Source organism: Carassius carassius, chromosome 44, assembly GCF_963082965.1.
Source record: "Carassius carassius chromosome 44, fCarCar2.1, whole genome shotgun sequence".
In the NCBI taxonomy this organism is placed as follows: Eukaryota; Metazoa; Chordata; class Actinopteri; order Cypriniformes; family Cyprinidae; genus Carassius; species Carassius carassius.
In genome coordinates, this window is record NC_081798.1 from 14,225,568 (window position 1) to 14,251,924 (window position 26,357).

General features: G+C 37.3%; 1 protein-coding gene across 1 annotated transcript in view; it reads left to right on the top strand.

Annotated features, from left to right (window-relative positions):
• The window catches only part of LOC132126566 (contactin-associated protein-like 5), a 104,853-nt gene extending 90,992 nt beyond the window's left edge, over positions 1-13,861 (top strand). Inside the window, exons 20-24 of the mRNA XM_059537885.1 lie at positions 10,240-10,373; positions 10,642-10,729; positions 11,940-12,152; positions 12,279-12,353; positions 12,643-13,861. Of these exons, the coding sequence (XP_059393868.1) occupies positions 10,240-10,373; positions 10,642-10,729; positions 11,940-12,152; positions 12,279-12,353; positions 12,643-12,839 (707 nt within the window). The 3' untranslated portion in view covers positions 12,840-13,861. The remainder of the gene's footprint in view (positions 1-10,239; positions 10,374-10,641; positions 10,730-11,939; positions 12,153-12,278; positions 12,354-12,642) is intronic.
• Positions 13,862-26,357: the final 12,496 nt, after the last annotated feature.

Below are 26,357 nucleotides of genomic sequence, written 5' to 3' on the forward strand. Positions count from 1 at the left end.
GCTTTAAAAAAAGCTTAGTCAATATCTTATTTCATTGAGTAGAAATACAATCCCCACGAGGGGGGAAAAATATTAAAAATAGTAAATGATCTGAACAATCGCATCTAACAATGCGAATAGGTTTTCTGTAAGGGGTAGGTTCAGGGTTAGGGTTGGGTTAGAAGATATAAGATACTGTTTGGTCAGTATTTAAGTAAAAGAAGTCTATGGAAAGTCCCCACAACTCGTGCTGTGTTCTGAAATTAGGAGAAAAAGTTTTGTTATTATTATTTATTTATTATTATTATATGTTAATTTCTATTCTATGTCCCAGTCACATTTTCTTGTTTAAATAAACATTACTTTTACTATTTCGATTCAATTCAAGTTTATTTGTATAGCGCTTTTAACGATATTAATCATTGCAAAGCAACTTTATAGAAAATTAGATGTATAAGATGTATAGTCAACCAGACGATTAACACTATTAACAGCAATTATTATATGATGCAATCACTCTTGTAGCAATATTTGGTAGTTCTGTATGTTGTTTCAGGGTTACCATCATTTGAGGTCCTCTGAGGGGTTTGCATCATCTCTTCTCATGTGTTCGGGATCCAGACTGGAACTTGTGTAAATCCTAGTTACCTAGTTAATCCTGGAGCATGATGGGTTGTAGCGTGGTATAATGCTAGTTAGGTACACAGGAGCTAAACCATTTAGGGCCTTATAGGCAAGTAATAATAATTTGTAAATGATATGGAACTTAATAGATAGAAAATTGGGGTAATATGATCATATTTTCTTGACCTGGTAAGGACTCTAGCCGCTGCATTTTGGACTACCTGTAGCTTGTTTATTGAAGATGCAGGACAACCACCTAGCAGTGCATTACAATAGTCCAGTCTAGAGGTCATGAATGCATGAACTAGCTTTTCTGCATCAGAAACAGGTAAAATGTAGCTTGGCAAATATATAGTTGAGTATCATCAGCATAACAGTGGAAACTAATCCCGTATTTTCTAATAATATTACCAAGGGGCAACATGTATATTGAAAATAGCAGAGGACCTAGGACAGATCCCTGTGGCACTCCATATTTTACTGGTGATAAATGAGATGACTCCCCATTTAAATAAACAAAATGGTAGCGATCGGACAGGTAGGATCTAAACCATCTTAGAGCCTGCCCTTGAATACCTGTATAGTTTTTTAATCGATCTATGAGTATGTCATGATCTATGGTGTCGAACGCAGCACTAAGATTAAGTAAAACAAGCAAAGAGATGCAGCCTTGATCTGACGCAAGAAGTCATTTGTAATTTTAACAAGTGCAGATTCTGTGCTATGGCAGGGCCTGAAATTCTTCATACAGATAATTTTTTGCAGGAAGGAGCACAATTCAGCAGACACAACTTTTTCAAAAATTTTAGACATAAATGGAAGATTTGAAATGGGCCTATAATTTGCCAGTTCACTAGGATCTAGTTGTGGCTTCTTAATAAGAGGCTTAATAACCGCCAAGATAACGCTGAGTTAATAATATTGAGAAGCGTTTCTTCGGCTACAGGTAAGAACTCTTTCAGTAATTTAGTGGGTACAGGATCTAATAAACATGTTATTCAATATCAGAAAAAAATCTGTTTTATATTTTTAGATTAACAATGTAATCAATATTCTATTTACTAAAGCTAAGTATGAATTTTATCAAGTTGGTGTTTTTAAGCATGTTACATTTATTCCAAAATACAAACTCAAGGCAGTAACAATTTAAACAATATATTTTATTTTTTAATTTATGTAAATTTTTTGGGTCATCAGTAATCAGAGCTCAGTTAATATTGGTCACAGATCCAGAGATTTACTTTAAATTTTACCAAGCTGATTACTCACTAAAAACTTGCACAGATCATGTTTTCTGGCTATTTTAAGTCTTATTTTGACATTACAACATGGTTATATCTAAGTGTGCAAGTTGTTTATTTGCTTTTTTAAATCAGTCTTCCCCTTAACGCCATTATATCATTCACACTGATTCGCAAATGCTCATGAACACAAGAGGCAGGATTTATAGCATGAACCAATCACGGCCGAACATAACCAGTCATATCCAATGATACTGTGATGGAGGCATTGCCCATCATAATATTGTCTGCAATTGATCGCATAATAATGCATATAACTAATAATGCATTCAAAAGTAGTGTATTGTGCACTTTTTTCTCATTTAAAAGTAGGCCTACTGCTATATGAAAAGTGTAATAACATTTGGTTTGCAAACACTTTAAAGAGATAAGGTGCTTTGTAGTAGCAGTTAAAATATTTGTTGCAGTCTAAATCTCAACTTATAACATTAATGTTATTAAATGAAATATAAAAGAAGCCATTTGTCACTGCCAGGACATTACAATTTTTATTGAAAATATTTTATAGTTTGTTATAGAAAATATTTTATAGTTTGTTATATAAAACCAAGTTATTCTCATAGTCCAGAGCCTTGATCATAACATAATAACAGGCACCTTCCTATTAGAGACCTGCACGATCATGGGACCCATCGATTGATGTGCAGGTGGAGACTAGTGTGTTTGGGATGCAGGAGAATAATTAGGTTAGGAGTGCATATTTTTCGGATACGTGCTGCATGATTGCGTGAATATTTCTGAGCAGCAAAAGCGATAGGTGTAAAGCAATATATTGTGAGAGGGTTGTGTGTTACCGCTTCCCATACGACTCAAAATAGTAAACCACAAAGTGGTTTCACTGTGTTGAGTGAGAGCGCTTCTCTGCTGTCTTCACGTGCTATCGGAAAACGTATTATTTCCAGCTTGTAAAGTCATGATTACGAGCTTGTTGCATTCTTTTCTGTTAAAAATAACAGTGGACAGTGGTTTGTGAAAGTATCTTTTGTAAATTTACAAATGTCTTTACTGTCACTCTTGATTAAAGTAATGGATCCCTGCTGAATAAAAGTCTTAAATTTCTTAAAAAGTACTGACCCCAAACTTCTAAACTGAAATATATGCTTATGCTGTCTTCCTTTAAGCTCTGAAAATGAAATTATAACTATGCAGATTATTTTACAGAGCAGTGATACTGAGTTGTTCCCTTAATCCTAAAAGTAGTTAAGGAAACAGGTTTTTTTTTTTTTTTTTTTACACCCTGTTGACATGCTGTATCAAACTGGCACATCCTAATAACAAAATAAATTATGACAAATAAATTGTCATAATTTCCTCACATTCATTCCAAACGACTTTCTTCTGAACACAATAAGGTTTTGTAGAATGTTACCAAACCATTTTGATTAACCGTGATTTCTACTGTATGGAAAATATGTATTGAATAACTCAAATTATGTTCCACAGAAGAATGAAACTCAAAGGTTTGGAATGACATCATGTTGAGTAAAAGACAGAGTGAATCTCCCTTTATTCAGAACTTTATTTTTTGTAAATAAGTACCTAATTTATATAAGACGCTGCCATTTACCTTTAAGCAGGCTTTTGTTAAACAAACATTTTTCTTCAATTAAAATTCATTCAATCATTTATAAAGTAGTATCCAAAGTTGAGCTGACTAGTATTAGTAGGATGGTGGTCACAAGTAAAACCATGGTCCTCATTGAGATAAAAACAAAAGTAACTTATAAAATGACATTTAACAGGAACACACAGGAGCCAAGACAACAGTGGACAGAATTAAGAACACTAAAGACATACACTGATGGGACACGGCTGGAACCAAATAACAAAACAGGGAACACCTGGAACATGACCAAATAAGGGAAACAGAAACTAAGACTGGGGTTAAACAAGGAAACTCAAGTCCACAACACTGACAATTAGATTGTTTTTCAAATAAATAACATTTATAATAAACAATAAAAATGTGTCCAATATACTTCATTGTCGTGGCTGTTTTCAGCCAGCATCACTACAGAACCAAATGTTCTCATATCACATGACTTTATAACAATTCTGAATGGATCAAGCTGCTTGCGCTGTTTATCACTTGTAAATAGTGGCAGAAAGCGCGGCGCCCACGTTCGTCAGTGCTGTGCAGGTGATGCTCTGCTTTAATGCGCGGCTAGCGGATGCATCCGTAATTTAAGAACGGCACCTAATATTCGGGCAGGTCTCCTTCACTTTGGAGAATGGAATGTCCCGGTGCCCCTGATGGCCAGTAGGCGATCACGGGCCCCCAGGACCTCGGGGCCCAATATGCACTCTGTCACCCTTTCCCCCCCACTAGCGACACCCCTGCTTGCAACCATTGACTCATCACCATTTACAGCACTCTTTCAAACCTCTATTTTTTCCACTTAGTGAGAAATAATTTTTCATCACCATCTCATCAAGAAAAAACATGGCTGGTTAACATGTCATGCACAGCAGATAGCAATACATATTAATCTTTAACATGGACGGATAAAAAAGAGAGAAAGTTAATAAAAAGAAAGACGTACTGAGTAGAGGAGCAGGAATTGCAGAACATAAAAAATAATTAATTACAGAAATTATTGTCAGAATAGTAGAATAGTATCATTTTTCAGCTCAAGTCAGTTCAATGTTGATTCAGTTCAGCTCAATAATAGAAGACAATATAATATAATTAATCAGCTCAACTTGGTTTCTAGTTTCATTCTCATCTGATAGAGTCAGTGCAGTCAAATCAATATTATTACTGAATGTTAATTATCCTTTAAACCTCAACTGAGAAAAGGGAAGGCTTGTGGATGGAGTTAGTAATGTTATACCTACAAGAGAAGTAATAATTCACATGAGAACTGTTCAAGTGCAAAGGTGATTGCAAAGACTTGCATGGTCCTGTTATCCCAAATGACTGTTAAACATGTTCAAGCATTCATAAATCACAAATTGTTAATTGCAGTGATATGACAGAACATATAATTAATGTACAGTCTTATTTTCTAGAGTGTTATTGTCTATTTTGGGAAATATTGGTTTGCAGTTGCACTCCAATTAAATTAAATTAAAAAAACGCCTATTTTTATTTCTATTTCTATAGCTTCCATTCAAAAGCTTAGAGTCTGTAAGATTTGTTTATGTTTTTAGAATAAGTGAATTAAGTCTCTTATGTTCATCAAGACTTTATATGGCATTTATTTGATCAAAATACAGTTAAACAGTAATAGTGTGAAATATTATCAACATTTAATGGTTTTATGTTATTCTCATATATTTTAAAATGTAATTTATTCCTGTTATGCATTCTAGTGAATTTTCAACATCATTACTCCAGTCTTCAGTTACACGATCCTTCAGAAATCATTCTAATGATTTCTAATTCCAGTTCTTATCATTATTAATGTATAACATAATTGTACTGCTTAATATTTTTTGTGTGAAACTGATACAGGATTTCTACATTTATTTGATTGAAATACAGTAAATAAATATACATAAAACATTTAATGTCAAGTCGCAGTGCGGTATACAGATTGTTTCAAAGCACAAGTGTTGATGTTGCGGAATTAATTAATGAAATAAGTTCATTTCTATAGAAGCAGATTAGTCTCAAATATAATTCACGCAAAAAAACACGATTCACACATGCGTAGACAATTTCACATGCATGAAACCTAATGCACGTACAAACAAAAAAAATTCACGTGCGTGAAAAAAATATATATTCACAAAAAGCAATTCACAAGCGCAAAATAAAATTATATATTTATAAAATACATTTCACAAATGCAAAAAACTATTTGTAGATATGCAACTATGCCCAAAAACCTTTGAATGTTTAAAATGTACGAGTGTCTAAATGTACGAATCGTCATTTACTACGAATCCACTCGGATTTGTGTGTGTGTGTTTTGAGACTTTCCTGGCAGAGCTCTCTTCCCACGTGGGTCTGTCGTACTCTTTAGCCAATCAGATGCGAGCTTACCATTCAACCAATCATATCATAAACCACTGAGTGCATTCAAGGAGCACGATTCTGCGCACCTTTAGCGCAATATGGATTAATTAGAACGGAAATTAAGCCTTTACATCAGTAATCCAGCATGGTGAATGAGGAACGGGAAGCACGGGTAAGAGTTTAGTTTATTTCATAAAAGTCTGAGTTTACACATTTTATCGTTTACACATTCAATCAAGACAGTTTTTCTAGTTAGAAAACTAGTTAGAAAAAAATACAGTTGTAACAGGACAGTTACAGTAGCTAATTATAAATTAAACTGCAACCAGGATAGTAAAAACAAAGACCTGTAAAGACAAAAGTAACATTTTGAGAGTTGTGAAATTATAATTCTAAATAATCTTGTTTTATAAATTGATGTCTGTTAGGTCAGTGTGTACTTTCTTACAGTAATACATTTTAAAACATGTAGCCTAGTCATTGTTACGTTGAAGCAATGTAGTTCGATCAAGATAAACAACATCACATATTTAGAAACGTTGTTTAATTTGTAAATATATTGTCTGTACATTGTAATGCATATTTCTCTTCTTATAATTTAGGAATATCTAAAGCAGTATATTCTTCAGCGACTTCACGATCGTTTAGTTCAGGGATTCCCAAAGTGTGGTGCGCGAGAGGAAAAATGTAATGGCGGTCTGTTTTTTTTTTAATTGGGATTTTTCCATACAATAAAAAAACATGAACAGTAAACATTTCCTTTGTAATCACTTTTATTTAAAAAAATATATAATTTATTAGTTTTCGATGGAAACGTTGAAGACAGATGCTGTCTTCAACGCACTGTTCTTCTTTTATGTACTGCATGCTAATATTCGTGCCAACTCGTTTCATTCATTCCATAATATATATTATAAATATGCTTAACTGGCTGAAATCAGAGAAACTGTCAAGTCGGACATCTTATGATAAAGTTGTTAGGAGGAGAGGGGCCAAGAGAGAGTGAGGATTTGGAGGCAACAGAGACGAAGAGAATAGAGAAAGAAAATGAGCAAATAAAAAATCTGAAGGAAATCTCTCTCTCGCTGCAGGCTGAGCGACTTTTGCGCTGCACTCGAAAAGTTCCAGATGCATCCTCTTTCATTTTATTTTATGTTTGAGCCTATGCTCTTTGCAACTTAATTATGTTGTGGATCGTGTGTAGGTTATTTATTGTCGCACTTGAAAAGTTTCAGATTGATGCTCATTTTTATTTATTTTATATATTTCGGAGCTTATTCTCTTTGTGATGTGGATCGTTTGTAACTTCATTGCAATTTAATTCAATGTACTGTCGTTCTAATTTCCATAACCGTTATGTTATGCAGCGGTTCCCAAACTTTTTTTCCTGTGCTCCCCCTTCTATGTCCCAACCGGGTTGGCGCACCCCCAATCCCCACTTAAAAAAAAACGCAACAAAGCTGTCTTTTATCGCCATATAAAGAGTCATGAACAAAGAACATCAACAAAGTTTCAATATAATGCAACAAAGCACAAGCTTCCACTTTTAAGAGGACGAGTGACAGACACAGGCTCAGTAACAGAAAGCACGGTTATTTTCAGCTGTGTAAAAGAAACAATAGGCTAGGGCTATTAAATGACCATGGAGCTAGCAGCAGCATCATCTCAACCCGCGGCCCATCACCAATTCAAATGCGGCCCACCATGCTGAACACAATTAATTTTTTTTTCAGTTTTACAATTATTATTATTATTTACATTAATTTAAACATTTACTTAAGAAATATATATGTTTCATATATTATTTTCAGACATGAGCAGACATACTCACATAACATTAGTACGCATTTAACGAACACATACAAGCGCCCACTTTGGCAGAATTCAATCAACAGCCATTAGTTCGGTAAAATTGAGCATCATAATGGACAAATTTGTTTTTAAGGGAGAAAAAAAGAAATGTGAAAAATGCCAGCGAATGAACACGTATAAAAAATAATAGTCGCAGTATCAGTAGTGAAGGAGAGTGTTGGATTTTCGGTTTGCCCCGCATTTTACTTGAAGAAGTTCAGGCAAATGGGAACACCATATATTACATAGCATTCATCCTTAATTGAAGAAATGTGGCAAAACATCTCTGGAGAGAACCTTATATTATTAAATTCGAATGTGCTTTCCATAATTGATCAACATTTGTGAATGCACATTTTCTGCAATGTCGCGTCAAGTCATGCTCCCGTGCGCGTCTTACAGACTGCATCTTAAGCCATATGTTAAACTTTCTGCGTCCGTTATGGACCGCTAGGTAGGCGTGACGTAATCATCGTCATGGGAGAGTGTGTGCGGATGCTCTGTGAGGACGAACGCGTACCTCACATTTTTTTATGACCGCTCGGACAGGTGCGCGTGGTCAGTAGGCTTCAAAAGCACATTTGCACATGTGATGGCAGTGTGAAAAAGCCCATTGCTACTTGAACCTGTGCAATCCGCTTGCACTTGGACTTGGACCATAGTGCGGCCCAGTGGAAAAAAAATGTTGAGAACGAGAATCACTATAACATATATAGTTACAGATTAAACAACGTTTCTAAATATCTGATGTTGTTTATCTTGATCGAACTACATTGCTTCAACGTAGTGGTTAACAATGACTAGGCTACATGTTTTAAAATGTATTACTGTAAGAAAGTACACACTGACCTAACAGACATCAATTTATAAAACAAGATTATTTAGAATTATAATTTCACAACTCTCAAAATGTTACTTTTGTCTTTACAGGTCTTTGTTTTTACTATCCTGATTGCAGTTTAATTTATAATTAGCTACTGTAACTGTCCTGTTACAACTGTATTTTTTTCTAACTAGCTTTCTAACTAGAAAAACTGTCTTGATTGAATGTGTAAACGATAAAATGTGTAAACTCAGACTTTTATGAAATAAACTAAACTCTTACCCGTGCTTCCCGTTCTTCATTCGCCATGCTGGATTACTGATGTAAAGGCTTAATTTCCGTTCTAATTAATCCATATTGCGCTAAAGGTGCGCAGAATCGTGCTCCTTGAATGCACTCAGTGGTTTATGATATGATTGGTTGAATGGTAAGCTCGCATCTGATTGGCTAAAGAGTACGACAGACCCACGTGGGAAGAGAGCTCTGCCAGGAAAGTCTCAAAACAAACACACACAAATCCGAGTGGATTCGTAGTAAATGACGATTCGTACATTCAGACACTCGTACATTTTAAACATTCAAAGGTTTTTGTGCACAGTTGTATATCTACAAATTGTTTTTTGCATTTGTGAAACGTATTTTATAAATGTATAATTTTATTTTGCGCTTGTGAATTGCTTTTTGTGAATATATTTTTTTTTCACGCAGGTGAATTTTTTTTGTGTGTGCATGAATTAGGTTTCATGCATATGAAATTATCTACGCATGTGTGAATAGTGTTTTTTGCGTGAATTATATTTGAGACTAATCTGCTTCCATACATTTCAGCTATAAGCAGCTCTACAGAACACAGCAGTGTCATTATTCAGCTCAAGACATGTCAACGTTAATTCAGTGAAGACGTTCAATTATGAAACATATTCCATTTAGCTATAAAGCAGCTACAGAGAAGACAGTAGTGTAATTATCCAGCTGAAGTCAGTTCAAAGAAAATAAGTAGACAGAACGGAAATAAATAGAGAATGCTAGTTTTAGAGGGTCATTTTTTTATCAAGAAAAAAAACAAGTAGATATAATAAAAAAAAGAACAGAACATTAGCGTTTGAGGTTCTTTTTTAATAAATACAAAGAATACAAGTCAAAAGAAATAGAAAATGCTTATGTTAGAGGGTTATTTTTATAATAAATAAAAAGAAAACAAATTGAAAGAATAGAAAATGCTAGTGTTAGAGGGTTATTTTTATAATAAATAAAAAATAAAACAAGTAGATAGAATAAAAAAGGAATAGGAATAGGAAACATTAGTGTTAGAGTCTTTTTATATTTATCAATATTTTGTTACGATCACTAAACATGATCAATCGTTGTCCTATGCAGACAATTTCCTACATATTTATTCTAGTGGAATATTTCTTGTATCAACATAGCATCATTTATTCTTACTTAACTGAATGATTTCAACTCAATATTTCTTGTCGATTCATTTCTTTCTTTGATTATTAGCCATGAAAAAGATCACGGTGATACAAAAACACTTTACACTGGAGTCTTGAACACCCTGTTGGAATTTGTATAGCAACCCATTACTCTGTAAATTTAAAACATTTATTCTCCTTGTCATGTTACAACTCTGCATTTATTGTATTGAACAAATACCTTATGACTTTAAGCCAATAGCTTTTACTTTGATTTCCCAGGCAGCCTGCAAATACGATACTTTTTGAACAAAGAAAAACAAACAGAAACGTTCAGCCCAGTGTCATCGAGTCTAGCAGATGGACGGTTCCACTGGGTCAAAATCAATCGAAAGGGGCGAGAGCTCCTTGTCCAGGTGAGTTTTAACACAGTGGTCAGTATCTGATTTTTAAAGAAGTGTTACTTGACCTCCTATACTCAACTCTCTACAGGAATTAGATTGGATGACTTTTCTGCTTGTCTGATAACTTATCTGAAATTTTAAAGGTCTTGTAACATATAAATGATATTTCTAAAAGCATGTCATAGCGAATTTATTTCTTTTTTTTTTCTTGTAACTGATTCAAATCTATTACTGGTATCAATCTTTCCCAAGTTATCTGTCATTATCTGTCCCCTTCCAGATTGACAACACAATAACCCAGCAGTACAGCCTGTCTCCTAGCTCTGGTCTTGGCCCGGCGAGGTCAGTGATTCTGGGGAGAATCCAAGGTGAGCTTCTGACAGGCTTTTGAAGAGGACTCCATTTCTTCATGTTTCACACATTTCTATTTCACTGGTGTGGCGTCAGGCGTATGAATCCAGGCAGGTTAGGACAGGGTGGGTGGTTGTCTGGGTAGGGAGGCACACTTTTGACAGCGCCGTCACAGGTGAGTTGCCAAGTCAAAGCCAAATGGAATGCCTCAGTGTTGCCTAGGAGACTATTTCTTTTTACCTGGTAGCCAATAAGGAGGGTCTGAAAGTGGCACGAACCCTAGTGCTTTGATAGAGGCAAGTGAACATGTAATACAAATTAGCAATAAAGCACTCAAAGAACTAAAACAAGCCCCTTTTAATCTCATTAGTCATTACAGATGCAACATAGAAAAGGAACCTGCACTGAATGTGCTGATTTATTCTGTTTTAGAAAGGCTTTGTAGACACTAAAAAAGGGACTTGAGTAATATAATATTGAAGCTTTGTTAAAAAAGGTTATTAAGCAGATTAGAGGTTACTTGTGTGATTCTGCAATCGGCTCCTTTTAAAATGAAAGCTGTGGAGTGGTTACATAAACAGTTTAACAGTTGACTTTGAATTTATTTAAAGGTGAAATGCATAATTACTCTCCTTGTCTCCCATTAGTCAGACAAACAAAACTTTACTTCAAAACCATGCCATTTGTTGAGCCAAAGTCACTAACAGTGCCTTGTTTTGGTTACTCTTTTCTCAGAAGAGTAAACATAGAAATGGTTTATTTATACAGTAGATTAGCATTTAAAAAATAATAATAATAATTTTATTTTAAAAAATATTCAGCAAGATTGCACTAAATTGGTCAAAAGTGACTGTAAAGACTTTTCTAAATCATCAAATATTAAAAAAGAATTATATCAATTTCTGAAGGATCATGTCACACTGAAGACTTGAGTAATGGATGCTTAAAATGCTGCTTTGCTTTCATAGAAATAAATAACTTTTTATATGACATTAATAGTTAATTTAAATTGTAGTAACATTTTTACTGTATTATTGATTAAGGTTTGGTGAGCATAAAAGACTTCTTCCAAAAACATCCTACTGAAAAACATTCTGTCTCCAAACTTTTGAATAGCAGTGTCGTTGTCTCTGCATATTAACCTGGCATGGGATAATGTATTTTTACATATAAATATTACACACATCACATTTAAGTTCGGTTGCTCAATTCTTTTTCCTGTTTCAGGTATTGACATAACTGATAAGGAACTGGTTCAGGCTGGATTGAGAGGGTTTATTGGCTGCTTGTCCTCCCTGCAGTTCAATCAGGCTACCCCTCTGAAGGCAGCCCTGCAAAACAGCCAAAGCCCATTAGTTACTGTTATCGGCCGTCTGGAAGCATCAAGTTGTGGGACGGTATTCAGCTCAAACACTTTGAGCGACACACACACACTGTCAGGTAAATGATCCTTTTTAATAGTTTCCACACTGCATGAGACTCAAAAGCAAATGTTCTTCAGCCTGCAGAAAAGAATCACAAAAGCCAGTTCATTGTCTCCCTCTCACTCTCAATTTCCACTTGCAGATGACTCAGCAAAAACAGATCGAGGCAAAGATCCACTGAAAAAGGCTGATCAAAATGACTTGGCAGTAATAGGAGGTATAGATCCCCATGATATTGTGCTCTAGGAAAAAACTTTTCAAAATAATATTCGGATCTGACAAGTAATAAACCATCCTTAGAAATTAACAGCCTCATACATCTTTAGTTATATCAGATTTATTTCATGCTGTTCTCATTTGTTCCACTGCAGCACTACATTGTAAAGCGATCAATATACATTTGCAAAGCCATACCATTGCATTCAAAGTAGTTAACCAATGTAATTTATTCATCTTTAGCATGTTTTAATTTTTCCATGCCACCTCTTCGTTTATCTAATGAACAGGAGTAGTGGCTGCAGTGGTGTTCATCACCCTCTGTGCGTTGGCCTTCATCATCCGCTTCCTGTATCGTCACCGACGGACTCCAGCGCCCCCCGTAATCACCGGAAAGATACACCGACCCAGCATGGAGCCTCCATCGTACCAGGCTGCACTGGACCTGCACAAATCCAACCACGACAGCAAAGAATATTACATCTGACCTCGCCATCTCATGCCTGGCTTTAATCGAACTGCCTGTTGCCAGTGTACATGCTAACAACCCCACCACACTGTATTATCTACACTGCAAGCTGAGCAGCCAATCAGAGGCCAGCAATGACCCAACAGGCACAAGAAATTACAACAGAGACATTTTTGTTTGTTTGCTTATTTTCTACGAAGAGAGTCAAGCTTACGTGAAAGTAGGCGTGCGCTGTCCTCCTGTATGATGACAAAGCTGTATATTGTTATTTTACAGGCATAATAATAGGTTGTAGATGCACAGCACACACACTTTCCAAGCAAACAGCACAGCAGGAGGGCTGAAGCATCACTCTGAATTGTCTTTATTCAGTGTGCCTGCTCAAACCTGTCTGTCTCAGAGCCTGCATATACAGTGGGTTTAAGCTAATGGACTAAAACCCCAGCGGAGAGGGTTCTGAGAGAACGGTTATGTGGCAGAGCGGCAGACCTTCCCAGATGTTGTTTTTAAAGGATCGATCATTGCTCAACATGTCCAAAAAAAAAACAACAACTAAAGATTAAAGACGTCTGCATCCGACAACCACGCATTTGATGTTAAAACTATTGACTGGTGCAAGGAGCCACTAAAGGCTGGGATCAACCACCAAAGGACTATAAGAATATATCAGTGGCGGCTGAGGGATAGAATACAAGTCATTTTTGTGTATCCCAATACCCATGGGCCGGGCGAATTCAGGCAGTTTAATTCTCTTTCCCACCGTAATCGAGCTGGTCTCACCACTGAGCGTACCCAGCATGCCCTGTGAACAAAATCTCGTCCCTACTGAAGTGCATTATATCTCCTGACTAGAAAAAAAAACAATACACACACACACACACAAAAGAAGAAGAAAAAAACACTTGCTTTCTATTGAGAATTAATTCTATGGCTGTTTTTTTTATTATTACTACTGTAAATTAATGGTGTACATACATTTCATAATTATATTTAATAAATGGAGCTTTCTATGAGCTTATGAGTGCAGATGACCAATGGTTTTGGTATATATATGCAGAAATTATAATTTGTATGGCAATGTATGGAATACTGCACTCAGGCTCAACATAATGATTGTTTCTGCTTCTTAATAAGCGCCATACAATTATAAAATTCACATTTTTATTCAGTTAAATTGAGAATTTTATATTGCATTTTTAATATATATCAGATACTTCTGTCAACTGTCGCAAAACGGTCTCATAATGGCCCCAGGCCAGCAGACTATCCTTATTTTTGAGCCCTAGTGGGTTGCCGTACTACTCTTATTATTTCTGCAGTGTATAGTATGTTTACTGTGCATAGTGTGCAATTTTTTATATCCATGTAATACAACCTGGCAAAATGTGCAGTATACAACAGAGCACATTGCGCTTCTACAGTGCAGTCTGTTTGACATTCTATTTCATGTGTGTCAAATGAACTGCTAGTAATATAAGCCAAGATGGAGAAGGAAAAAGAGCGAATCGATTGTGAACCCTTAGGATACAGTGGTAATGAAACAACTTCTCTTGGCCATCTGCTGTAACAGGTAGGCTGTATAGACAAAGCCAAACAACACCTCTCAAGGTGGGATGCACCTGCTTGTCTGACATAAACAATGATCACACCTTCAAAACAAGCCCTCTGTTATAGGCGGTTTCACAATATGTGAACACACTTGACTGAAGTTAGACTACCAATCAAAGTGTGAACAGGATTCTTTTTGATCTGAAAAACTTTTGAACTTGCTGGTAGCTGTATGCTTTGCTTTGTATGTTGTTCCAGCCACGTCGCAGAAATAGAAGCCATTTCTAAAATACAAACTTCACATGTCGCCGTTGCGTCTGTTTTAGGACAAAAACTTTGGTTAACATGGAAAAGATACCTCGTGTCGCGGCATCGCTTTTAGTTATGACACAATTTAAGAAAACATTTCTTATTATTATCAGTGTTGAAAACCAATGTGCTGCTTAACATTTTTGGCTATCCTTCAAGGCTATTGACACTAACAGTTGCATTTTCTATAAAAAAAAAAATGCACGGAGCAATGCCGTCTTTTCAACATTCATAATAATAAGAACCATTATCAAATATTAGCTTTTTACTGTATTTTTCATCGAATAAATACAGCCTTACATAGGCGGAAGGCTTAGCTTAACAAAAAAAATGCCACTAAATTTGACAAAAATGCCCCTGCAAAAACAAATTAAATCTATTTAGTCTTTTGCTAACAAAGTGAAAACAAATAAACAGTGTCGGCATTAAAATAAGATCTGCTCATGTTGCACCGTATTCCATTTGAGGTGTTTTTACACTGTTGTACATTTTAACCAATCACACACAATTCAGCTGAGCTTAGGAATGCAATGGCCAATCAGAGGCATTCAGATAAGTCACCGCTGAAGCTGATTTGGTTCACCCTCTGCCTATGCGTGGGGAGCATAAAAGACTTTGTCCAAAAATATTTAAAAATCTGTGTGATTATTTAACATATGATGAGTAAATAACTTACCTTTTTATGATTTCATATCTTTTTTTACATTAAGATGTGAAAAAAAGTATTACAAAAAAAAATGTCTAAAAATGCACAAGAGATGGATGAAACATCTCTACGTTTCACATGACTAACTTGTTCTGCTCTTTTCTCTGAGCCAGATAAAAGGAAAACAGAGCACGTGGAGGAAAAAAATATATATATATGTAGATTGAATTATCGATGAGCCCAAATTCAATTCACCCCCAGTATGAGTGGATATCTTGAGAAAAGTCAAACCTGAAAATGCAGCATGTAGAAAAATCTGAAAGTGGGTTTTCAGATGCGTTTTTAATCAACACCTCAACCCTTAAAGCATGAAAGAAGGAAGAAAAGAATAGTGAAAGAGAGATAAAAAGAAATAAATTGCTCTTTCTTCTCTGCATGGATATTTGGCTTGAAGAGAAGCTGAAAGATAGGCAGAATACCTAAAATTGTGTGTCATATTAATTTTTAATGCATTCACAGATGCATTGTGCCAAAAGTATATTTGCCATTATAGGTGAGGTGGATGAAAGCTTTAGGCGGCGCAGTGTAAGTCCCAGTCTGTTGATTGAATAGGTTTAAACCACCCAATTACTATAAAATACAATTATGGTTCGCATTGATTTTAATTGGATGCACAGTGGACAGTCGAATGTCAGGAGCGGAGACTAAATCACTGCTGATGATGACTAAATCTCTTTTACTTAAGGCCTTGATTAAACCCATCACCCTCCGCACTTAACAAAAGCAAAACAATTTTGATACCGTCGATCAGCCTCTGGGGAGTCCAGAGAAGCCAATTAACCTTGGCTGCCATGTACTCTGGGATGAGATCTGAGGGAACTCTAACCCAGTGTGTCATCTGTTCTCTGCTATGTGATCTCATGGGGAAAAGCTGGCATAAACCTTGTAATTAATTTTTCTGGAACTGGCAGCATTTTTTAAAAAGTCAGATGGACCAGAGGACTTGTGGGTGGCTGGTATGAGTTCCAGCCAGAGGTTGTGAAGCTCAGGAACTTTGAACGTACTTTTGTGTTTTTAACTAGATTAATTGGTGGAGTTGGCAGCTTCATCTGCATTGTCTACATATTTTATTATTTTTATTTATTTATCGCTAATTTTGTGTTGGACTAGTCACTTGCATTACTGCCTCTGCATTAATTAATAGAATGCGTGTCAACAAGTCACTTTCCCGTGGCACACGATCACATGTGCAGTTGTCTGAACACATGACACTGTTTTGTATTCTTATGGCTGCTAGTAAATCTCAAATTGCAGCAATATTACCTGAGCCTCCGCACACTTCAATTTGCAAACTTGGCAGGGTATGGGAAATGAGCCTTCATTGTAGCGCAGAGGAGTACAGTCACACCTGTTCTCACACACACACACACACACAGACTTTACATCTGGTGGCCATCGCTTTTTTTTTCTGCCAGCTACAAGAATCATTGATTACTCAAGCAGGATAATTGTGTAAATTTACTGCAAAATTGCCTCTGCCTGTGCAGTTGAGTTACTGGAGCTTGGATTTTTTTATGTTGTTGCTGACAATTTACAGGCTCTGTGCTCAGCACGTCTCTGAAACGCCTGGATGTGCCGGGCAGAATCTTTTCCCATCAGGCATTCCTGCTGTCGGCCCCTGCAGGCGTACACAGATAAACCCACCCGCAATGTGTTTTCACCAGCCTCCGCTGCGCAGGGAAGCATATTTATCATACACGTTGGTTAGAGCTTAGAGTTTAGGGTGTAAATATTCATGATCTACAGTATCAGACTGTTGCCTGAGAGCAATGCACCATTAGGGAGGTCAAATGGATTCTGCTGTATGTGGAGTTTGCTGTTGTTTGTGCCAAGCAGCATTGTGAGAAATGTTCAGGGTTCAAGTTAAGCTCATTCGACAACATTTGTTGCACATTTTACATTAAAACAGAAAATAACTTCTACTCATCCTTCAGGTTTTTTTTTTTTTTTTTAAAGGAAGATGTCAAGATTTAAATAAGGTGCTACAGTGAAGCATCTGGAAAGTTACAATGCCAACATATTAATCCCATTTCTGATAAAGCGCTTATATTAAAGGAATAGTTAACCCAAGAATGAGAATTTACTGAAAGTGTGCTCACCCTAAGATCATCTAAGATGAGATGAGTTTGTTCCTTATTTGGAACATATTAGGAGAGATTTAGCATTACATCACTTGTTCACCAATGGACCCTCTGCAGTGAATGGGTGCCGTCAGAATGAGAATGACTGAGCAGGTGATGTAATACAAACCAGACATTTCTAGTGAGTGTAGAACTCTATAATGGCTTGGAGAAATTTTGTCCACAATTCTGCTTCAACCCAATGTTGTTAACTTTTCAGGTTGTCCCTTGACATATCTGTTGGGTAAAAATCAGGACTATAACTTGGCCTTTCCAAAATTACATTTCTTCTGCTTTAACCACTCCGTGTTAGACTTGTGTGTTTATTGGGTTGCAGGACTTACTTTCTGTTGAGCTTCAGTTCACAGAATGAGCCTTGACATTCTGCTGTAGATTTTTTTTATTTAAAAAAATTATATTTTTATTTTAGTATAAAGCAGAATTTCTTTTGACTAAAGCATGACAAACTTTTGCTAACCTACACTACCATTTAAAAGTTTAGGGTGACAAAGATATTTCTTGTTTCCTTTCTTTTTTTCTTCTTCTTCTTTTTGAAATAACAAATAAATACATTTTATTTGGTAAGGACATGTTACATTCATCAAAAGTGGCAATATAAAGACATAAAATGTCACATAAGTTTTCAAATAAATTCTGTTCTTTTGAACTTTGTCAAAAATCCTGAAAAAAAAAATTCATCACACAAAAATATTAAACAGCACAAATATTTTCAACACTGCTAATAGGAGTTTTTAAGCGCCAAATTTGCATATTAGAATGATTTCTGAAGGATCATGTGACCCTGAAGAATGGAGTAATTCAGCTTTGCCATCACAAATTACTTTTTTGTTTTGAAATTTCAAATTATGTAATTCATTAATTGAAACATGCAACTCCATTTATGTTTTTACTGATAATCAAGAAATTTGTTAAATAAATCACAAGTTCTTCTGCTGCTTCAAAACAAGCAAACTCTCTTAAACTGTGTGTGTGTGTGTGTGTGTGTGTGTGTGTGTGTGTGTGTGTGTGTGTGTGTGTGTGTGTGTGTGTGTGTGTGTGTGTGTGTGTGTGTGTGTGATTTCAAATTAGTTTATAATTTATTGTAGCATGTGCTACTAGAGTGGTTTCAATCACTAAAGACCTGAAAGGGTGAAAAGCTTCCATCTTGTATTAAAAAGCACAATCAGCAAAACATCAAAAGAGTATGTGCTTTTGGCATAAACATCAGACAGATCAAATAGCTCAATTTAAATGAAATTTAAATTTCACTTCCTTTGGTTATATGGTTTCCTCAAAAACTATACGCAAGTGGAATTATTTTGTTTGTTTGTTTGTTTTTTTGACCTGTCACATGCTGCTCATGCCAGTAAAGAAGAGATCAGGAAACAGGACGAGGCTCGGTGCTCTTAGAGGTGGAAAAATTTGTACTTCAAAGTCCATTGAACAAAGCCATCAGTGAGAAGTCTAATAGTGCTTTCACACAAAGCAACGTTTCCAGACACTCCTCAGCTGAAGGTGTTCCCAGAATGCAATGCATTGCCAGTCTTATGGTCTTTTTAGAAAAGCGAAGCATAGAACATGTATTGATTTTCATGACAAGTACAGGTGCCAAAGCATTTACAGTTTATATTCATTTTGGTGCAATTTTCATAAGCAAGTTGAAACTTTTCAAAACTCTTAGTACAAATCTCATAACACATCATCAAAAAGGCACTTTCAAACATTTTTAATGTGGTTTCAGTTGTGTTAGTACAAAACACAAAATGGCAAAATATACTTTTCACAACACAAAGTATTTATTAGTATTTACAAAGTAAGTAAGTATTTACATTCTATTTAAACATTTCATTTACAGAAACTGCCTTTCATAATGCTATATTTCTGTTCAGGTTAATACATTCATCTTTAATTCATGTGATATTAATGATTAATCAGCAAATCCTCTGATAAATCTATACATTTCTATAGATTAAATTCTGTAGCTTCATGGTTTGCAATTTGAAAATGTGAAAACAATGTTGAAAATGGTGTGCTGCTTAATATTTATGTAGAAACCATGAAACTTTTTTTTTTTCATTCTTTAATAACTGTAAAGTTACAGAATTTCTTTTTTTTTTAATAAATATTTAATTTATAATTTAACATTTTACATTTTACATGCCCTTGTTGTAATGTGATGTATCCTTAATGGGGAAAAATCTCATCTTTTTTAACGGTATATTATAAGTTAAAAGTATGCATTATGCAGTATTTGAATATTATAATTCAATAGAATGTGGAAGGATTTTAGTCAGAGGGGATGACACATTAAGTAAAAAAGTTTTTGATGTGGCCTAGTGGAACACAAACTTCTGCATATATTAATACTTGCTATGCAACGAAAATAAAAGTGTTACTTGGATTTTGATCACTCTGTTCCCTTGATCAAAGAGTCATGAAAATATAATGATTGGGGTGCAGAGAGAAATGTCTGAGAGATGTAGACATTTACACATTTACATTTATTCATTAAGCATACTCTTTTATCCATGAGACAAGAACAGACAGTTGCTTTGGGTAATTTAGAAGATGAAGGTATATGCAAGACTGTGTTTTGTTTTGATTTTTTTTACTTGCATATAAAGAACAATAAGATCAGTGAAAAATCACATAGACTTACACTGTAAGAGAAAGCTGATAGAAATTTTTGCAGAGAGTTTTTTACACCTGAAATAGGCTTGTTAACCCTGGAACTTTCTAAACCCTAGGTAAACGAATCCTGGGTTATACTGCTTTATGTTTCACACTAGTCATAATTTACGTTGGTATTTAGTTGAATTTTAGTTGTCTATCAAATTGCTGTCAAATACTGACGTCAACCTGATTCCCGAGGGAACTTCGAACTGCGTCCTCTAGGGGGCGCTTTGGGGAACACCTCGTCGTGACCCGTGTCTGAAGCATACATTGAAAAAACACCAACTTGTTGGCCGGCGACAGCCTCCGACGTCACTACCGGCGCTACTATAAATCAGCACCGGGAGAGCACGTCATCATCTTCTTCATCTCCACTGACTGTTTTGTTTGAAGCGTGCATCTGAAAGAACCGGTTAGGGCGATCTTTCTCTGTTTATCATGGCGACAACTAGCAAGCGTTTAGACGATGTGTGCATCCGTGTCGGTGTTATTTGACACCCAATGACACATGCGATCTTTGCGTCAATTGTTTGGGTGAAGAGCACACACGCGATGTCTTTGAGGAGGCAATCTGCGTGCATTGTGAGCGTTTTTTCAATGGAAAAAGCTCTGCTCTCATTCGTCTCTCTTCTGAAAGAAAAAAGGCAAGCCATCTGCTTCCCGCAGTTCAGGATCTGTCCACGCTGAGGTGTGGAAGAAAATGAGCTCGTGAGAATACAGGTGGATCTGTCTGAATGGTTTAAAGAGGGACTTTCCCTTTCGCGCTCGTAAAAAAAAAAAAAAAAAAAAAGGCCGGCGGACGAGAGAGAGCCTCGGGAGGATGATGTTATATCTTTAACACTTTCTCATACTGAGGTTAGTGCTCTGCTGGGTTTTTACCCAGGAAAAGCAGGAGATATTTGAGGATGGTGAAGAATCTGAGGCTGAGCCTTCTCAATTCTCCTGCCCTGCGTATGTAGAGCTGTTGGAGGTTATTGAGCGAAAATTACCTTTTGACCATAGCCCTCCAGCTCAGGTGAGCCTTTCATTTGTGCATGATCTCTATACAGAGATTAAAAAGAAATGAAAGATGCCGTTTTCTTCTCGCATCCATCGGTTTCGGCATGAAAGTAATCTGCCGATATCGAGGTGATGCGCGAAAGCGGCTATGAGGGAATGCCCCCTGTAGAAAGAGCTAAAATTTTATAAATACTTTATAAATAATTTTTATCTGTGAAATTTTTTTCTTTCTGCAGGGGAAACATCCTCTCTTAATCTCCCTCCTTGCCATCTAAGCCCCTTCAGAAAATCATCTTGCTTAAATGGCAAGGCATATGCAGTAGCAGGGCAGGCTGTGGCTTTATTACACACAATGCTGGTGCTTCAAGCATATCAGACTGATCTGCTAAGAGACCTGGATAGAGGCAGGGGCCTTTTTCTGATCAGGTAGCTGAGCTGCGCCGCACCACGGATCTCTCTCCGTGCTACCAAGCAGTCTGCCTCTGCCATGGGCAGGACTATGGCGGCCATGGTGGCAGCGGAGAGACATCTGTGGATGAACAGACATCGGTGGAAAGAAAATGCTTTCTGCTCGATGCTCAGGTTTCACCTTCTGAACTTTTTGGTATTTCCGTTGAGACGGCGATTTAAGAAGTTCAGGGAGACGAAGGCGCGCTCTGCTGCCTTCAGATCCTTCATTCCACGAAGGTCCAGGTCTGAGCCCAAACAACATAGGGGTCCTGGTCTGTCTCGATCTGAGGATCAAAGATGGGCACAGAAGGCTAGTGTCGCAACTCGCGCTCCTCCCCCACCTGCGGGCAGGGGTTAGAGGAATCGTGGGTCACAAGGAGGTAAGCAGAACCTAAGGGGTATGATCTAGACGAGGTAGTGTTCTCGTCCGAATCGGAGTGATACCGAGGTACCTACTCATTACCTTTGGGGATTTTTAACCCTCTGGAGTCTAAGAGGTTATCAGGAGAAAATAGCCTCATAACGCATAGATGCGTTAATCGACTTCAGAGGGTTAAACTTCTGCTTTTATCCTCCCCTTCCTAATTCCCCTGTAACCACCCGCTCTCCACCTGATCGAGGTTAGGTGGAAACCTCTCGCATAACAGTCTCCTATGCTGGACCTATAATGTTTTTTTATGGTTCTATGTCCATAGCAACCACCTGACTGATGGTCCAGACTAAAAGGAGGCGCCCCTTGAGCGGGGCTCTGGCGTAGGAGGGAGGGTGAGTAAATATAACTCTCTCTGTATATACTTATGTGTATTTAATTGCTGGTGGTTACGTGTCTACTAATAAACTCTGTGAATTTCCTTTGCAGTGCTCAGTTACAGTGTTTACTAAACACTCGCCAGCACAAGCCATCCAGCTTCATGTTCCGGTATTAGGCGGCTGAGATCACAGGTTTCTGAGGGAGCCTCCTTGATCATCAGGCCTGGCACAGCACTGCAGGGAATTTCATGGATGTCTGGCCAGGTCACCCCGAGGGGTCTCCTGGCCGCTTAGTGGTGCTGTCGCATCTAGCAGGAAGTGGAGGTGGCAGTTACAGAATTCTTCTTGTATATGCTGCCTCAGGTGATGATCCCCTCGTCCGAGGTTTGTAAAATTGAGCTTGCCTCTCCCGTGAGATTCAGCACCTCTGCGATGCTTAGGAACCTTTAAGTACACACGCTAAGCTTTGTGTACTTTCTCAAAACCACATGGTGGTCAGTGTGCACGTGAACACTTTGCGCACTTTCTAAAAATCCACAAGTGGTAAGTTTGCACGCACTCTGCAAACTTTCTGAAATCTTGTACGATAAGGGTTACGCGCTCCGCTTTGTTCCCTTTCTTGAGATGATCAGACCTTGGTTCCTTGGGCTCCATTCAGCCAGTGTGTATTTGTTTATACACCTCAAGCATCGCTTCCCTCAACATGAGGGGCTATTTGGGTGATTCTCGTGGTAATTTAGCAGCGCTCCCCTTTTTCCAAAAAAAGGTCGCCTATGAGCACGCTACTCTGAGCTCGGAGTTCTCCTCTCGTATGAGACGGAGTTCTCTGTTTTTTTTCCCCAGAGCACTCCAGTATTGTTTCCATAGATCGAGTTGATGGCTCTCAATCATACTGTTTTGAGATGCAGCATTCCATCTATGAGCTGCTCTATCGGAGTGCCACGAGAGCCCCTCCTTAGAACAGTATTTGAAAATCCATGCTATGGTAAGTGTGCACGTGTAGTCTTTGCACACTTTCTGAAATCCACACTGTGGTAAGTTCGCACGCTAGTATTCTGCGTTCTTTCTAAAATCCTATATGGTGAGGGCTTCGACCGGTTGCTTCGTGCCCTTTCTTGAGTTGGTAAAAGCCCCGTTCACCTTGGGCGCCACTCCACCCATGTATCCTCGGATACCTATCTAAACAAGGTGTTGCTACTAGAGAACTGTTGAGACAGCTCTTTCAGCAAGCTTATGCGTAAGCTAGCGGTAGCCCCTGTGTGACAGGCAAGACTTGGTACAAATGCTAGGTTCTTAGCCGTATCCCTTTAAAGGAATCTTTCCTGATTCCAAGCCTTCAGCTCTACCCTGGGCCGAGGCCCTAACAATTAAGTTGGGTATGTAGCTTAGGCCTTCTGGCCGTAAGGGGTACTGTCACAGACAGCCATCTAAATGTCCCAGGGGCAACTCCCATGGAAATGGTAGAGTTGGTACTTAGTGCTCGCCATGATTCTGGCCTGCATTCCCCTCAGCATGGCGGCGTGGGTATACTGTTCCCCAAAGCGCCCCCTAGAGGACGCAGTTCAAAGTTCCCTCGAAAGGGAACTGTCTCAGGTTACGTATGTAACCATGGTTCCCTGAGTAGGGAACGAGACACTGCGTCCTCTAGCTCCCTGCCATGCTTCGGACGCAAGCTTCAGATGAAGAAGATGATGACGTGCTCTCCCGGTGCTGATTTATAGTCACGCCGGTACTGACGTTGGAGGCTGTCACCGGCCAACAAGTTGGTGCGCCCTCTAGAGGACGCAGTGTCTCGTTCCCTACTCAGGGAACCATGGTTACATACGTAACCTGAGACAGTTTTCAATCTCAAGCAAAATGTCAACCACTGTCTGTCCGTCATCATGTCCAATGTTAACCTGCCGTTATATTGATGTCCTGTGCCGGCTGGGAACTGTTTCACACAGTGTTGCCTTGACTGACCAAATCACGCAACTGAAAAAAAAATTAATAAATAAAAAACATACTGAGTGGTATTAGATATGTTTAAATTTGAATAAAGCACATAATCTGTAGAGATTATCAACTGTCAGTTAGTTTGTATGTTGTTGTTCCATACTTTCGTATTGCGTGTCATGGTATCGTGTTGTGTGTAGGATAGGGTATGTTACATATGTAAAATGTACCTCCAGGGCTAAAAGTGTGTTAGAACAACCCTAAACTGGTGTTAAGCTTAGTGTGAAAAGCCCTATAGAAACTTGTAGATAGGCTTATTGACCAGGGTCAGAAACCACCCAGAACATCCAGTAAATACCAAATAGCATAGCAATGTCTTGCTGACCACCAATAAAATACCCAGTGTTTGAATTGTGTCAAAGGTCTTGGGGCCAAAACAAAAAATGAAGACACTCACCGACAAGCGCTCATGTGGGGGGATTATGAGATATCCGCAATTCTAGTTTAAATGAGTATAATGACCATGCTACCAGTCATATCTTCTAGCGAGAAAAAGCACACAGACTGCATGGAAATTGATTGTCAAATGGAGTTTGAAAGGATGCTGCTGAACCGCTTTAGCACACAAAAACACACACAATTATGTGAAAATGTGTGGTTATGGCGTGTTACCTCGTAAACACAGTCTAAAATGAGTCCTGAATGACCGTAAAATTTTGGGAGAAAAGCGAATGTGTGTGTCAGATCTGCCACATGTGCATCAGGTTTTAAAGAGATAGCACTGCTTTTTAGTGAAAACTGATGAAGTCTGTCATTGATGTAAATCAAAGAACAAAAGAAAAAGAAGAAATCACTGCTCTAGTCGCTGATTAACTTTTGTAGTTTGAATAAAGATTCATTTAAATATATTTTATAGTTTATACATACAATTTGTGAAGGGTGTTTTAAGTTCACTTAAATTAAAAGTTGTCATATTTTTCAGAGCCTATGAAGTGTTGATAATAATGGCTTTCAATTATATAGTAATGTTGAAAGGTTATAATTATTGGCTAAAACTGAGGGGAAATTAACTTAATAGAGATATCAGTAATACTGTATTATGGGTATCAATGATACTGGCTTTGATTAACAGTAGGCTACTTAGCAAAAAGATGCCATTAAACAGTATTTAAAATATACCATCTTTAAGTTGTTTCTTTATTAATTTGGAGGTTCAATGTGCAATTAATTGCAATTAATTACATAAAAAAGTGTGACTGATTAGTTATTTTTTAATTGATCGATAGCACTAATGTTAACCTTTCAAAGATGTTATTGTTGGTATAATATTTGTTTATTTTACAATTGAATATGCCCCCCCCCCCCACACACACACACACACACAAAAAAAAAGACATTGGGATGACCACCCCCACCCGGCCTCCTTCAAATTTTCAATTTGATAATCTGGCCCTCAAATGAAACTAATTGAATATCCCTGGTCTAGCTAGTGTTTAAGCACTCATAACTCATAATCAATGAAGCTGCTTCACTGCATGATAAATAAATCTCTTATTTACATGTTACATACATCTAAACAAAAATCGTGGGTTTCAGCAATTACTGATCTGAACGCCTCTGATTGGCTACTGCATTCCTAAGCTCAACAGAATCGTGTGTGATTGGTTACAATGAGCAATGCTGTAAAAACGCTAAAAATAAAATATGATGTAAAATGAGTAGGTCTAAATTAAATACAGCAATCGAAAGTTAATTTTAACTATTATAGCTTTATTGACCCCCCCCCCATGTCCCCCAGCACCCCCTCAATTTGAACACTGAATATAACTATGAAGTTTTCAAGTTTTGTTTTTAAATCACAGATTTTCCCCAGAAAAACAAAAGTGTAGTTAGAGTTAATTTTAGTAATTGAATCATTATTAAAATTGTCCCTTTCCCTCTGAGAGCATACTGTATTGGTACTCAATGTGTTTAGTGTGGACCACACATAAAACCTCAATAGCATAAAAAGGAACAATTGCTACTCAAAGTTAATACTTGTTGGAA